The sequence below is a fragment of the Mastacembelus armatus genome, chromosome 16 (assembly GCF_900324485.2).
Source record: "Mastacembelus armatus chromosome 16, fMasArm1.2, whole genome shotgun sequence".
In the NCBI taxonomy this organism is placed as follows: Eukaryota; Metazoa; Chordata; class Actinopteri; order Synbranchiformes; family Mastacembelidae; genus Mastacembelus; species Mastacembelus armatus.
In genome coordinates this window covers 24,134,080-24,148,631 of record NC_046648.1, presented here as the reverse complement: position 1 = coordinate 24,148,631, position 14,552 = coordinate 24,134,080, and the positions used below count along the sequence as shown (strand labels likewise).

Genomic DNA, 14,552 nt, shown 5'->3' with positions numbered 1-14,552 from the left:
TGTGTGCTTTTCTTGTCTATCTGGATCTATCTCTCTTTCATCTGGGAATCTTTTCTCTTCTCCATCTTCTAACTACCATAAAACACAGAAATGCCTTGTTTCCATATTTTCTGATTCTAAGGTCTTTACATTTCCATATTTCACCCTCTCTCCTTTTCATCTCCCACTTTCCATCTCCTCGTATTTCTGCATTTTCATGTCTTTACATTCGGTTCAGCACATGCAAAGGTCCTATTCTTTGTATTTCTGTGTCTTTGTTGCACTTTTCATCCTCTCTCCATTTTCACCCTCTGATCCTCCCGTGACCACATCCATATGTTAATAATAAAGCTGCACCACATCTATGAGGAAATCTTCTGGCAGGTCATCTGTGTCTGTCTGATAAAGAACAGTGCATGTGCTTCATCCTCGCTCTTCCCTTTCACCCTCGGACTTTTTTCCCAGCTAATTTCAGGTCCAACCGTCTGGCCTGACCCTACTGGAACCGGTGTGCGGATGGTGTGTTATCCTGCCTGCAACCGCTGCGGCATTTAATGGGCCTGAACCTGATTAAAATCTGGAGAAGATAAATAAAATGAAACTCGACCTGATCAAGCCTGAGGGAATTAAGAGAAATCAGAGCCAGACTTGGCCCGACCGGTCTGGCCAGGGTGGGGCTGATTCGGTTTGGGCTGAGAACCAAAGCTCTATCACACAACATTCATCTACTCCTGATATTACAAGGTTTTACAAAGCTAAATCCGAAACGTTTAACTACAAACAGACATTGTAATGACCTAATGCTACCTGGAACTGAATCAAGATCTGATTTAAATCTAAAATAATGAACCAAAGCTGATGAGATCCACCGATTTGTTTGTTCACGGCTAACCAAAACTGGGAAGCACAGACGGAAATAAAAGCAATTACAAGAGGGAATTGTGTAAGACAAACACATGAACCTCACATTTACAGACTGTTCTGCTAATGCAACTCTGGTTTTATTAAATTTAATGAGATGTGTGGAGCCAACCTGCATTCTCTGCTAAAGAAAACATGACTTTAAATAACTGAATTTGGGATTTTTTGGTTGTTTTAAAAAAAGAAAACCCATGAAAAAGCTGAGTGTCACTGCTTGAGACTGACTTCGCTAGAAAAATGACAACTTTAGTGTAACCGTTTGCTCTGACACCTAAAAGTTTTCTTTTTTCTAGATGCTGCTGATCATTGAGGAAGGTTTTTGTCCTTATGGTGTCCAGCTTGGAGTTCCACTGGGGTTTCTGTTTTTTTTTTTTACAAAGACGTCTACATGTCGTATCTATACTCCACATGCAGGACACACAGGAGTCAATTTTATTGGCCTAACGTTAACCAAATCTTAAAACCATCATGTCTTGTCCACTTGTGGACAACAGGCTGCCACCTGAACCCTGACATACATTCTCATCACTTTATGCAGCTAATCTGGAAAACATGTCGACTGGTTTAAAAGCCTGAAATCAGCTGCAGCTGAAATCAACAAAACAGCCTGTAAGAACCAAAACGCCGACACTATAAATCTGAGTAGAGCTGACGGGAATGACATCTTTCCCACTCTAGAGCTGATTGATTATTCATTTGAAAATACTGATGAGAGCAGCTACAAACAAGGACTCCTGGTCAGCTAATTTTAACAACAAACGTGGAAATCAGTGAATACTCAAGTGAATCCATCTGTAACATCCTATGGGCGATAGTAAACTTGTCAGGTGATAAGAGACACTGTAAATTTAGAGCTGGTTCCTCATCAGGAGCTAAAAGACAAAACCACCGAGTGTCCGTCAGCCTAATGAAAGACCGCCATTCATTGATAAGACAGACAGTCACATAAACGGTGTCTGAGGGAAAACAAACCAGACCCCCGTCACCCCTCTGTGCTCCATTCAGCCTCGCGAGGGCTCTCAGTGTGTGTGTGTGTGTGTTAGAGAAACACTGACGGGTCAACATGTGTGTGTTCCTGCGGTGAAACATCTCTGTGGGGAAGTCAGAAAATGATTGAGAGAGAGTGAGAGAGGAAGTTTATCGGCTCCCGTCGGTCCTTTAATCTGATACACAAACACAGGCCGCCATTCACACCGTGCCGACACACACACGCTCTCTGTTCATGAACACACTCGTTAATGTGCAAACACACAAACACTCAGAGTCAAGAGTACATGCACTTATACGAGCAGGCTGCTAATGCACACATGGTCTCACACACACACACACACACACACACACATTTACAGGCACACACACACACACACACATCACTCCCTTCATTTGAGGTCGATCTTATTTATTTACAAAAGCTTTATTTTTAAAACCTCCCAAAGTCGTGTATTAGGTTCTGTCTTAGCACAAAGGATCTTAATCTACAGTTAAACAGCTGATCAGTAGAGACCAACAGTCTGACCTTCCAGTTTTTGCTACAGACACGTTCTGAGTTTGGAGAGCAAGCTTGAATTTTCATGGATCCTCTGGTTTGTTATCGTATCTGAGCGCTGAGCAGAGACCTGAGCTGGGAGAGGTCCAAACAATATTCAGTCTATTCTGGCTCCGGGCCTGGTCTTGTGTTGGCATAGGTCTGTGTTAGTGCGGATCCAAGCAGACTCTCTATCAGCTCTCTGATCACTGTCATAATCAGTTTTGATGTGAAACAGAGCCCGAAGGGAGAAGTGCAGGAAAAATGATGTGTTGCTGCAGGTCTTGCTCTCTGACCACAGCTGCTTGTTAACTGGTGCAGTATCATTCTGCTGCTATTGCTGTGTTTGGGTCTCTTCACTTCTGGATCAGGTCTGAGGAGGTTTTCATGTGTCTGTTCTGTGAAGACACCCAGCACTAACAGTAATCTGATGCAGACATAATCCGCTAAAGTGCACGTACATAAACACACTGTGTGTGAACATCAATGCAAACACATGTATGTCCTCACAAATGTTACACTAAACCTACTGGAATATGAACACACACACGGATATACAGTAACGAATGTGAAAACACACAAATGGCCAAATTAAACACACTGAAACTGTAACACACACACACAGTGAGAGGTCTGACTGTTAATGGCACTGGTCCTGCGCCCCACAGTGGGATCTGTGTTTAGCCATGTTTAGAGCTCCATTTAGGGCCAGATAAATCAAGCTGCTGTCTACCAGAAGCCTCCATTAGGGGCCCGGCGAGGCCCCTGGACGGCCTGTCAGTCACCCCGTCAGTCAGCGAGCTACTCTCTTCCAGCGTTTGAACTCATAATTACAGAGAGGCTCAGCTTGGCTCGGCCCGGCCCGGCTCCCGAGCCCCCTGCCCCGCCTGCCACCTCCCAGATGGCAATGCTCGCTAGCCCAGAGCTAATGCTAATACTAACAAATGACGGACGTTTCACCTCCTGAGGAAACAGTGCTGGGGAAAATATTTATGGAAACTGAAAAGCCTCACTCCTTTTTTTCTGCCCCCTTCGGCCTCTCTTCATCCATTTCCACAAACTCTTTCTAGAGCTTTTAGTTTTTATTTCTTTGACTGACAGCTTTGGGTTTCCCCTCGTATTCGACAGTGTTTAGCACAAGCACCAGGCTAACCTCTGTCTGCAGAGATGAATCAAATACCAGTTAGAGGGGAGAGTGTTAAACACAGGGGCCACGATGACTGATGGCTTTCTAAGGCCGAGGAGAAACACAGCTCCGAGCAGGACAGAAGACAGATGTCCTCACAGAGCAGAGAGGGGGATTACCATCAGTGAACAAAGTAACCTGTGAGCGTTGTCCAGAGCTGTGCTGTCTTCTCTAACAGCCACTCTGACACGGAACAAACAATCATTCATGGGTCTCAGTCTCATCAATCACATTCACAGGGTCGCACGGTTCAAACACTGGGCGGGTTTTGGAATCCAGCCACTGTGGTCAGCAGATGAAAAACTTTCCTGAGCTCACATGCTCACATACATAAAGTCGGTCGTGGCTCGGCAGCTCTCAGGAATTCATGAATAAAATATAGGAGCATAAAGGCAACGCGAACAATGGAAATATTATCCTGCACTGCATAAACGCACAGCCGACCGCAGAGTATTCTCACGGGGAGCTCGTTCCTCTTATCTCCGTCGGCTCATTGGTGATGGCCGGCCTGCATGTGGAGACACACACCACTAACAAGGGGGAACCCCCCCCTCCCCACCATCAGTCAAGATTGATGCAGAAAATTTACCCAGCAGACATTCCTCTGGGCCCAAATGAAAGAGGTGCCTGGTTCACCGGCATTCCTGATTGGCCACACATTCCTTTCCATTCTAACAATGACGGAGCCACAGCTTCATGAGGTAAACATGCACAAATTTCTACTTTCTAAACAGTCCCACAACATTTCACCTGCAGACGGCTTCTGACCAGAAACCCATGAATTTGTCTGTCTGGGTGAACTCAGCACCGTGTTAAATTAAAAAGGAGGCCAGAGTGGCTCGAACTGCAAACGCATTTAATTTTAGGCTCATCCAACTTCCCTGCTGAGCTCCTATTAGAAATGAGGATGTGTGATGCATCACGAGAAGACGAACTGCTGAGCTGGCCGTGGCCTCAGCAGCATGTCTCCTAATAGGGACATGAATTATTAATTTAACATATTCATCACTCTTCCGACCGGCCGTCGATAGCCTCCATTATGGTGGGTGTGTATACATTACAGAGTGTATAGTGTGTCAGAAACTTCCCGCATACGAGCCGCTGGATGGCGGGAAGAGAGGAAGACGGGGAGAGAGAGGGAGAAAGGACGGCTGATGGGCGGGAGTGACAGCAGAAAGCATCAGCACGAGGAGGCAGAGCTAATGGCATTCTGACTGCTAACTGACAGCTAACTGACAGCTAACTGACAGCTAACTGACTGCTAACTGACAGCTAACTGACTGCTAACTGACTGCTAACTGACTGCTAACTGACAGCTGACTGACAGCTGACTGACAGCTGACTGCTAACTGACAGCTAACTGACAGCTAACTGACAGCTAACTGACTGCTAACTGACAGCTAACTGACTGCTAACTGACTGCTAACTGACTGCTAACTGACTGCTAACTGACTGCTAACTGACAGCTGACTGACAGCTGACTGACAGCTGACAGCTAACTGACAGCTAACTGACTGCTAACTGACTGCTAACTGACTGCTAACTGACTGCTAACTGACAGCTGACTGACAGCTGACTGACTGCTAACTGACTGCTAACTGACTGCTAACTGACAGCTAACTGACTGCTAACTGACAGCTAACTGACAGCTAACTGACAGCTAACTGACAGCTAACTGACAGCTAACTGACTGCAGAGTGCACGTCAACACTTTGACTTACAGGCTTACACAGAGCAGATAAATACACCAGGTGAAAATATGACAATACAGAGAGAGACATCTATTTATTGTATATTTTGTATATGACTTTTAAATATCCATATGACACAGAGAGCAAATGTTCTGAGGAGAACCGTGCCACTGTATTAAACCTGCAGCTTTGACAGACAGCTGGTGAGGAACTGTGACGGGTTCTTCTGTAGGACACAGATGTATTGAGTGTTACTGATTTATCAGCAATTATAAATTATAAATGCTGAAAAGACCAAAGGAAGAAATGTCTTGGTTCAACTTCAAAACACTGTGACGTCGATATTTAAAAAAAACACTTAATCTGCGTTTGCCTAAAGAAGGTTTGTTGTGTCTCCGCACGAAGTCAGCAGGTGAACTGAAGTTATGAAGGAACTAATGAAGCCTGAGAGAAGACGGAGATCGATATGGACTCAAATCTGCAGGTTGTATTTATTATTTAGCTTTCAGAATTACTATATCCAGGCATAATCACAGTTACACAATCACAGTCACACAATCACAGTCAAGCTCAGGGTGAATAATTGTTTAATGTCCATAACTGTAGTCTCACAGGTGATACGTGAGCTCGGATTGAAGAATAAATGATCATTTGTTTATGGGTCTGGTTCTTTCTGCCCCTCAGGATGGTGGCCCCACTGCAGGCTCTCGATATCATGCCACAAACAGTTTAGTCTGACATATTCCAGCTACCTGTGCTGATGTGTGATCTGTCTCTGTATGATCTGAATAAGAGCAGCTTAATAAACTGTTTTGCATTCACCAGAAAAAGCTTATTAACATTTAGGACAGACGCGTTTAGATCGGACTCTGATAACTTAGCCAGGCTGCAACCAAACCGACCCACTGTTTATTTGGGTTAAAGTGGCATTAAAGCTTCAATGAGCTCATGTATTTCCTTTCATTAAGCTCAGACATGAATGCACAGTTAGATCTGGACAGAGAGAAGCCCAGCAGCTCCCACAGCTAACAAACAGATGATGTCACACGGCCTCAGCGGGCTAACGAGAAGCTAATGGACAGTGCAGCTGATGATCGCACAGTCGGCCTGAGGAGAAAACAGCACACACACACATCACCACTGTGACACTGCAGTAAGAGAAACCAGACGACTGCTTTGTCTTAAAATCAGCTTAGTACTGACCTCAACCACACACACACACACACACACACACACACACACACACACACACACACACACACACACACACACACACACCACACGTGCATTTACGTGTGTCCAACTGGGTGTGAGCTCACAGCTAATCACCTAAAACAGAGGAAGTCCATAAATCAGAAAAACATAACTCTCACACTGTAAATCTGAACTAACACGTCAGCGCTGTGTGTGTGTGTGTGTGTGTGTGTGTGTGCATGTGTGTGTGTGTTGCTGAAAGACAGCAGGAGAGTGAGACTTATGGTGCGTTTCTTTTTCTTTTGAACTGAGATATCAGAATTTCCAAGTTCCCAGTCAGAAGGCTCAACTGGAAAGCCCCTGAAGTCGGATTTCCCATGTGGAAAGTCGGAAGAACCTCATCAAGTCCAACCTCAACATCCAAGATGGCTGCTGCACGCATCAAGAGAGTGAAAGCTGCACAAATATCCTGTTTCTTATGTGCCTCATTAAACCCGTTTGGTCCTATCCAAGTTTAGTAATATGTTGTTAACTGGTGTTGCTAACAGTGGCTAACCTGACTAGATCGGCTTTCCCACTTATTGTATTGAAACCCAGTCAATTGTGTGTGGCATCATTCCAGCACTTCCAACCTCGACATGAATGGACCACAGGTTTCAGGGTGAGTTCAGTCTGCCTTGGCACGGTGTTTCCTGTCTCCAGCTGTGTCCCCCAGAACCCCCTGCAGCCCTCCCAGATGCATCCCAAAGCTTCCCACTACCAGAAACCAGCCGGAGTTCACAACAAAGAAGCTGCTACTCCTGCACCTCTGTACTGGTTTCTCTGGTATTTCCAGAGTGAGGTGTTGTCAGTATAACACAGTGTGTGTGTGTGTGTGTGTGTGTGTGTGTGTGTGTGTTTTTGTGTGTGTGGTGTTTGTATCTGACCTGGCTGTAAGTGGCGTCCAGCAGGGTGTCCAGGTTCTGCAGTGGTGCCGGGGTTTTGTCTTTGAATCGGGTCAGCAGGCGCCGTTGGATGGCTCTGAACTGGACAGCTCGCTCCGACAGCAGGTCCTGGTACTGCTGAGCACTGACACGCAGCTAATGCATGTGCACAAACACGGACATGAAGATGAGTAGGAAATAACAGAGGAGTAAAAAATCCCTGTGCTGACTATGGAGGAAGACTCTTACATTAGCAACATGACTGTGAACAAGGAACCTGAGCTGCAGCACTGGGCCTTGGGAAGTGGAGTAAACCCTAAAAAGTCACTGCAGTTTGATAGTTTGCTCACACTCGACCAACCAAGATCCTTTTTATGTTTACATGTCACCAAACTGTCATCTGAGCAGACACACTTTGATTTTACATTCAGATTTTATGCATCTGAAACTGGCAGATTTACAGCAGCCTATGGCACATGAACTAACATACATACATATATTTTAATGTGTGTGTGTACCTGGAAGTGGTGGTCTACAGACAGGAAGTAGTCCTGCAGTGGGAGTGGTCCACTGAAGCTTTTCCTGAAGTCCTTGACTCCCAGTTTGGAGAAATGCTGATCGAATTTGCGAACCAGCTCCTTCACCACCAACCACATGTCGTCAAAAGTGTCGCTCTGGACACGGTAACGCTCTGAAAACACACAGGGACACCCCCTTACACAAGGACACCTGAGTTATAAAGACAGGTGGTTCAAAGTGCTGGACCCTGTGATTACACGGTTATTTGGATTTGACCCTGAACATAGAGAGAATAGTAAAAAAGGCTCAGTGTGTAAAGGTTCTGAGAAACAACCTGAAGATACTAAAATGTTTACACAGGTGGTAAAGATGAGACATCAGACGATACCAAAATGTTTCTGTTTACTAGAAAAAGTATCAAAGGTATTAAAGGATCAAACTTAGAGTCATGATAAAATCAGGTGATGAGAAAATTAAACATTATCAAAATGTGTCATGAACAATGAATATTTACAGGATGCCCCTTTAACAGCTACACATTTATTTTTGCAGACCAGTGACCCGGTGCTCTACTCAGCTCCGATGGAGGTAAACCGGTGTGTGGCTGCTGTGAGACTCACGGGAGGTCTTGGAGGCCACCACAGTAACTTTGGCTCCTGACAGGAACTGGAAAGCCAAACTGTTCCCATCCTTATCTTCTGATTTGACTGAAAACGCTGCAGAGAGAGACAGAGACAGAAAGACAGAGAGCAGTGTGATGAGACAGATAGGACGGCCTATCATGATGCAGGACGCCAACAAAGGAGAACAAGATACAGTCACACTGTTCACAAAGACGCACAATATGAGCCGGCACGAGCTTACACAAATCCCCCTCCAAAAAAGCCCTGTATGAACTGAGCTGAGCTGAGTGTGTGTTTAGACGTCAGAGCTGCTGATTGGAGCTGATGGTCTGATAACTGGGAAACAGAACAGAGTTTCCCAGGGTTCAAACACACACAATCAGGAATAAATAGACAGGCATAAACATACTCGTATAAACACACACACACACACACACACACACAGATACAGATACGTAACAGCTCAGTACTGATAGAAATGTAATCACATTAACAGAGTTACACATCTCTCTGATTCCCACGTCTTCACTGCTTTGACAACTGCATCTCACTCATGTGTTCACTCACACATGCTGCAAAAAAAGAGCCGCAGTTTAAGTGGTGCCTTGCTCAAGGACACTTCAACATGTGGACAGTTAGTGGACCAGCCAGTTCAGCCACTGTCTGACCCTGATTTGCAAATCTTACACAACATCAGTGCATGAGAGAGTGTGTGTGGGTTTGTGTGTGTGTGTGTTACCTGGGAAGATGGACCTGAGGTCGACTGGAGGCTGGTTGGTGTCCACAGTGATCTTAAACTTGGTGGTTCTGGTGGGAGAGGAAGGAACACAAACCAACACCAGAGGAAGACTAAACCTGGCCTGGAGGACCCTGGGAACTCCTGAGAAAGCAAACACATATCAAAACCTCTAATGTTTTCTTTTCACGATTCATTTTCCATATGTTCTCCACAATTTGCTCTTTAGTACTTTGCAGCAAAGTCACTGAGCTGCCAACCCCTACAGCCCCAACCAGTTCTGTTCGCTCAGCTCACGTCTTTATTATCCTGATTCATCGTGGTTAACAGCAAAGCTTCAGTTTGTTTTGAAATAAAAGCTACAATCATCGGTGAAGTCCACATTATTTTACACTCCTCCTCCATCTCCCTCATCCTGTCGGTCTTTTCCTGAAAAACAACCGTACAGTCACAGCCCACTTCCCCTTTAGTGACACCCATCTCCGCCATAGTCCCCTACGGCGAATCAGACTTGGCCTTTTAGGCTTTCTCTCCGAACAGGTCGGGTTAACTTTTGTTACCACAGTCAACACTGCAGATATTCCCATTCCGTGAGTATCTGAGACTCAACATCAACACTGAGTGTGGACTCTCGAACATACGGAAGGGACGTTTGGTGAAAAGCAGGGGGAAATTCTAGGAAGAGAAAAAGAGGAGGAGAGTAAAGGCCAACTATAACTCTGTTCTGAGCTTAAACAGCGCTGAGCTTGGCAGAAATCTACACTTAGCAAGAATAACAGAGCGAGGGGAAGGAGGGATGGAGGAAAACAGTTGTTAAAAAGAGATGGAGCAGAGGAACCTGGGGAGAGGAGGTGAGCTAACGACAGGAGAGGGAGTCGAGCAGAGAAACGACTGGAAATAAGCCAGTGAGAGAAAGAGAGAGAGACGGAGCCTAAAAGAGAAATAATATGAGGAGCGACAGCCGCGTGGGAGGGACGGTTTAATTATGGAATATTCCAGGTTATTACAGATAGTAATAATTACCTGAACCTACTGTGCACCTTTTCATTCCAGACAAGCAATTACTGTGTGATTATGTGAATAATTCAATTTGGTTACACATAAACTGAGGCAGAGAAAGAAGAAGGGAAGAGGTGAAGCCAAGAAAAACAGCTGAGAAAAGGCCCAGAGAGAAAAAAGGGATGAAGTTTCAGGGGAGAGGACTCTGGTCCACTTCCTTCTCTCCTCACTGCGTTAACTTCTCACCGACAGATCATCCTGGGTGACAACTAAACACACCCAGAGGGCGACACCTCAGATCAACAACTTGTTTCTGCTGTTTTTACACAGACTTAACCTTTCTGAGCAGCCTCTGTGTGTTTAGAAGGAGCTGACAGTAACCAGAGCGCTCAGGATGCTTGGTCTGACTCAGACAGGTTTCATGGCCCTCCAAGTTGGACTTCATAAGACACTGAAATGAACGAATGAAGCTATTGGCTGCCGGGCTGGTAAAGTGGACGAGACTTGCTGTCAATAATCAGTCCATGCACAGGGAATCCAAGAGGAGAAAAAAAAAAGCAAACACGAAACATCTAAGATGATCCGTTTACGTCTAAAACAAATATACCGCTGCTTCATAAAATGGTTTTGATGGACATGCAGCCACTGATGAATAAATACAAACATTAAGATTGTGAGCTGTCGTCTCTCTGACGATCCCTTTGAGGTAAGAAGACACTTTAACTTCGCAGGAACAGTGAGTAGTGGATATAAAATATAAAAAGCTTTCTCAAACACTGGAAATGAACAAGGGGTATTTCACATTCACACTGGTGTGATGTTGAGTCAGGCTGCTGTTACTGGGCAGGGAGGGAGCAGGCAGCAGGAGGAGAATACTGTAAGTAGAATAATAAGTCAAGGAGAAGAAGGAAAAGAGCAGGAGGAGGGAGTCGACAAGTGGAGATAACAGACGACTGAAGGAAGGGTTAGGGTTTACTCATCACAACTACAGTTAACGTCAGCTACCCAGCAGTATATAAAGTACTTCAAATTAGAAGTACATAAGGTAGTTAACGTCAGCTACCCAGCAGTATAGAAAGTACTTCAAATTAGAAGTACATAAGGTAGTTAACGTCAGCTACCCAGCAGTATAGAAAGTACTTCAAATTAGAAGTACATAAGGTAGTTAACGTCAGCTACCCAGCGGTATAGAAAGTACTTCAAATTAGAAGTACATAAGGTAGTTAACATCAGCTACCCAGCAGTATAGAAAGTACTTCAAATTAGAAGTACATAAGGTAGTTAACGTCAGCTACCCAGCAGTATAGAAAGTACTTCAAATTAGAAGTACATAAGGTAGTTAACGTCAGCTACCCAGCGGTATAGAAAGTACTTCAAATTAGAAGTACATAAGGTAGTTAACGTCAGCTACCCAGCGGTATAGAAAGTACTTCAAATTAGAAGTACATCAGGTAGTTAACGTCAGCTACCCAGCGGTATAGAAAGTACTTCAAATTAGAAGTATATAAGGTAGTTAACATCAGCTACCCAGCAGTATAGAAAGTACTTCAAATTAGAAGTATATAAGGTAGTTAACATCAGATACCCAGCAGTATAGAAAGTACTTCAAATTAGAAGTACATCAGGTAGTTAACGTCAGCTACCCAGCAGTATAGAAAGTACTTCAAATTAGAAGTACATCAGGTAGTTAACGTCAGCTACCCAGCAGTATATAAAGTACTTCAAATTAGAAGTACATAAGGTAGTTAACATCAGCTACCCAGCGGTATATAAAGTACTTCAAATTAGAAGTATATAAGGTAGTTAACGTCAGCTACCCAGCGGTATAGAAAGTACTTCAAATTAGAAGTACATAAGGTAGTTAACGTCAGCTACCCAGCGGTATAGAAAGTACTTCAAATTAGAAGTACATAAGGTAGTTAACATCAGCTACCCAGCGGTATATAAAGTACTTCAAATTAGAAGTACATAAGGTAGTTAACATCAGCTACCCAGCGGTATAGAAAGTACTTCAAATTAGAAGTACATAAGGTAGTTAACATCAGCTACCCGGCGGTATAGAAAGTACTTCAAATTAGAAGTACATAAGGTAGTTAGCATCAGCTACCCAGCAGTATAGAAAGTACTTCAAATTAGAAGTATATAAGGTAGTTAACATCAGATACCCAGCAGTATAGAAAGTACTTCAAATTAGAAGTACATAAGGTAGTTAACATCAGCTACCCAGCAGTATAGAAAGTACTTCAAATTAGAAGTATATAAGGTAGTTAACGTCAGCTACCCAGCAGTATAGAAAGTACTTCAAATTAGAAGTATATAAGGTAGTTAACATCAGATACCCAGCAGTATAGAAAGTACTTCAAATTAGAAGTATATAAGGTAGTTAACGTCAGCTACCCAGCAGTATAGAAAGTACTTCAAATTAGAAGTATATAAGGTAGTTAACGTCAGCTACCCAGCAGTATAGAAAGTACTTCAAATTAGAAGTATATAAGGTAGTTAACATCAGCTACCCAGCAGTATAGAAAGTACTTCAAATGACTTTGAAGTACTTTGTCCTGAGCATGAATCCTCTGTAACATCAGCATTAAAGCTGCTCTGCCTCCACAGGACTCGGACTCATCTGGTCTGAGACAGTGAAAAAGAGACAGACCACGGAGTTTATTTGAGCAGAGGTCCACAGTGCAGGATCAGGTTCTTACCACAGCTGCAGTGATGTCAGCCAGTGATGTGCAATACACACACGCTCACTGTGTGTGTGTGTGTGTGTGTGTTCCCACTGTGATGCACACACCAAACCACAGCCCTCAACAAATCATATGCAACTATTGTGCATCAGTGAAACGTTCCAGCTCAGAGCCAGGAAGTCCAGGTGTGGATTTCTGACGGACACGAATGTTGTGTCCTTTAACACAAGACGACCTCGGATCAGAATCATCTGACGTCTGTTCTGCAGTGAGGACCAAGCTCTAAACTTAACAAACCTTTAGCGGTGATTTAGTGTTGACACCAAACACTCGAGTGTCCAAAATGTATTTTTTTTTTTTTTTAAAAAGGGAAATTATAAATATAGAAAATATGGAAAACTATTTGATGCCAAGACTTTTAGAAAAATCTGTTGTCACACTCGCTCAGCTGATCCACATTAGCAGAAGTATAACACTACACATGCAGCTCTCCTTATTTTAATATACCTTGGGTACACTGAGGTGTTCCATCAGCTAAACAGCTTGTCTGCTTAATGTTGTTTGTGTATTAACTAGCACTTGACCCAAAGGCTGAAATAAACCCCTTAACTCTGAAATAAACCCCTTAACTCTGAAATAAACCCCTTAACTCTGAAATAAACCCCTTAACTCTGAAATAAACCCTTTAACTCTGAAATAAACCCTTTAACTCTGAAATAAACCCTTTAACTCTGAAATAAACCCCTTAACTCTGAAATAAACCCCTTAACTCTGAAATAAACCCTTTAATAAACTTTCTGAAAGTGTATTTGGCTGATGAAAAATAGCTGCGTATGAAGATAATTCACAGTTGAGAGAGGGAGAAATAAAATATGCTCAGTGTGTTCTACTGAGCAGCCTCTAAGCCCACTATAGACTACAGGACATCCTATTCTGTATCAAAGCACACAAACTCAGACAGACTAAAACAAACACCGGCTGAGGACTAGGAACACTACGACAGGAATACGTCTGTGTGTGTGTGTGTGTGTGTGTGTGTGTGTGTTGTGCTGAAACGTATAAATCAGTGCGTTTCTGTGTGTGAGCGTCTGAGAAAGTGATATTGTGTGAACTGCACTGTGTATAACAGGACCAATGGCTATAAAAGGATATTTACTTCTTCCATATAGTGATGAAATGTGTATGTGAGCAGACTGTTGCCAAGTATCACGTTACAGGAACATAAACAGTTCCTGTATATACAGTAGTGTGTGTGTGTGTGTGTGTGTGTGTGTGTGTGTGTGTGTATGTTCCTACTTGCTCTGTTCTATCAAGAACCACTAACCAAACACTTACCTTTGGGGTTTAGCTCTGCAGCAAAGAAGAAGAAGAGTTTAAGGTTAAAAAAAAGAAACTTACTGAGGTATCACTAGTTTCATTCAGACCAGAACCAAAGCTGCACTGGAACAACTGGACATATCCCTGCATGTGGATATACACAGAGCTAAAAAAAAGAAAAAACATTGTGGGAGCGCTTTGTTCATCTTTCCATACACTTGGAAAGCACCAGTGGGGGAAATGCAGCCTCCT

The 14,552-nt window shown here is 43.6% G+C and overlaps 1 protein-coding gene across 2 annotated transcripts in view; it reads right to left on the bottom strand.

Annotated features, from left to right (window-relative positions):
- bbs9 (Bardet-Biedl syndrome 9) overlaps positions 1–14,552 on the bottom strand; it is a 123,510-nt gene that overhangs the window by 71,656 nt on the left and 37,302 nt on the right. For both annotated transcript variants that reach the window (XM_026317863.1, XM_026317864.1), the window contains exons 15-18: positions 9,301–9,441; positions 8,559–8,654; positions 7,938–8,110; positions 7,423–7,575 (exon numbers count right to left, since the gene is read on the bottom strand). In XM_026317863.1, the coding sequence (XP_026173648.1) occupies positions 7,423–7,575; positions 7,938–8,110; positions 8,559–8,654; positions 9,301–9,441 (563 nt within the window). The remainder of the gene's footprint in view (positions 1–7,422; positions 7,576–7,937; positions 8,111–8,558; positions 8,655–9,300; positions 9,442–14,552) is intronic.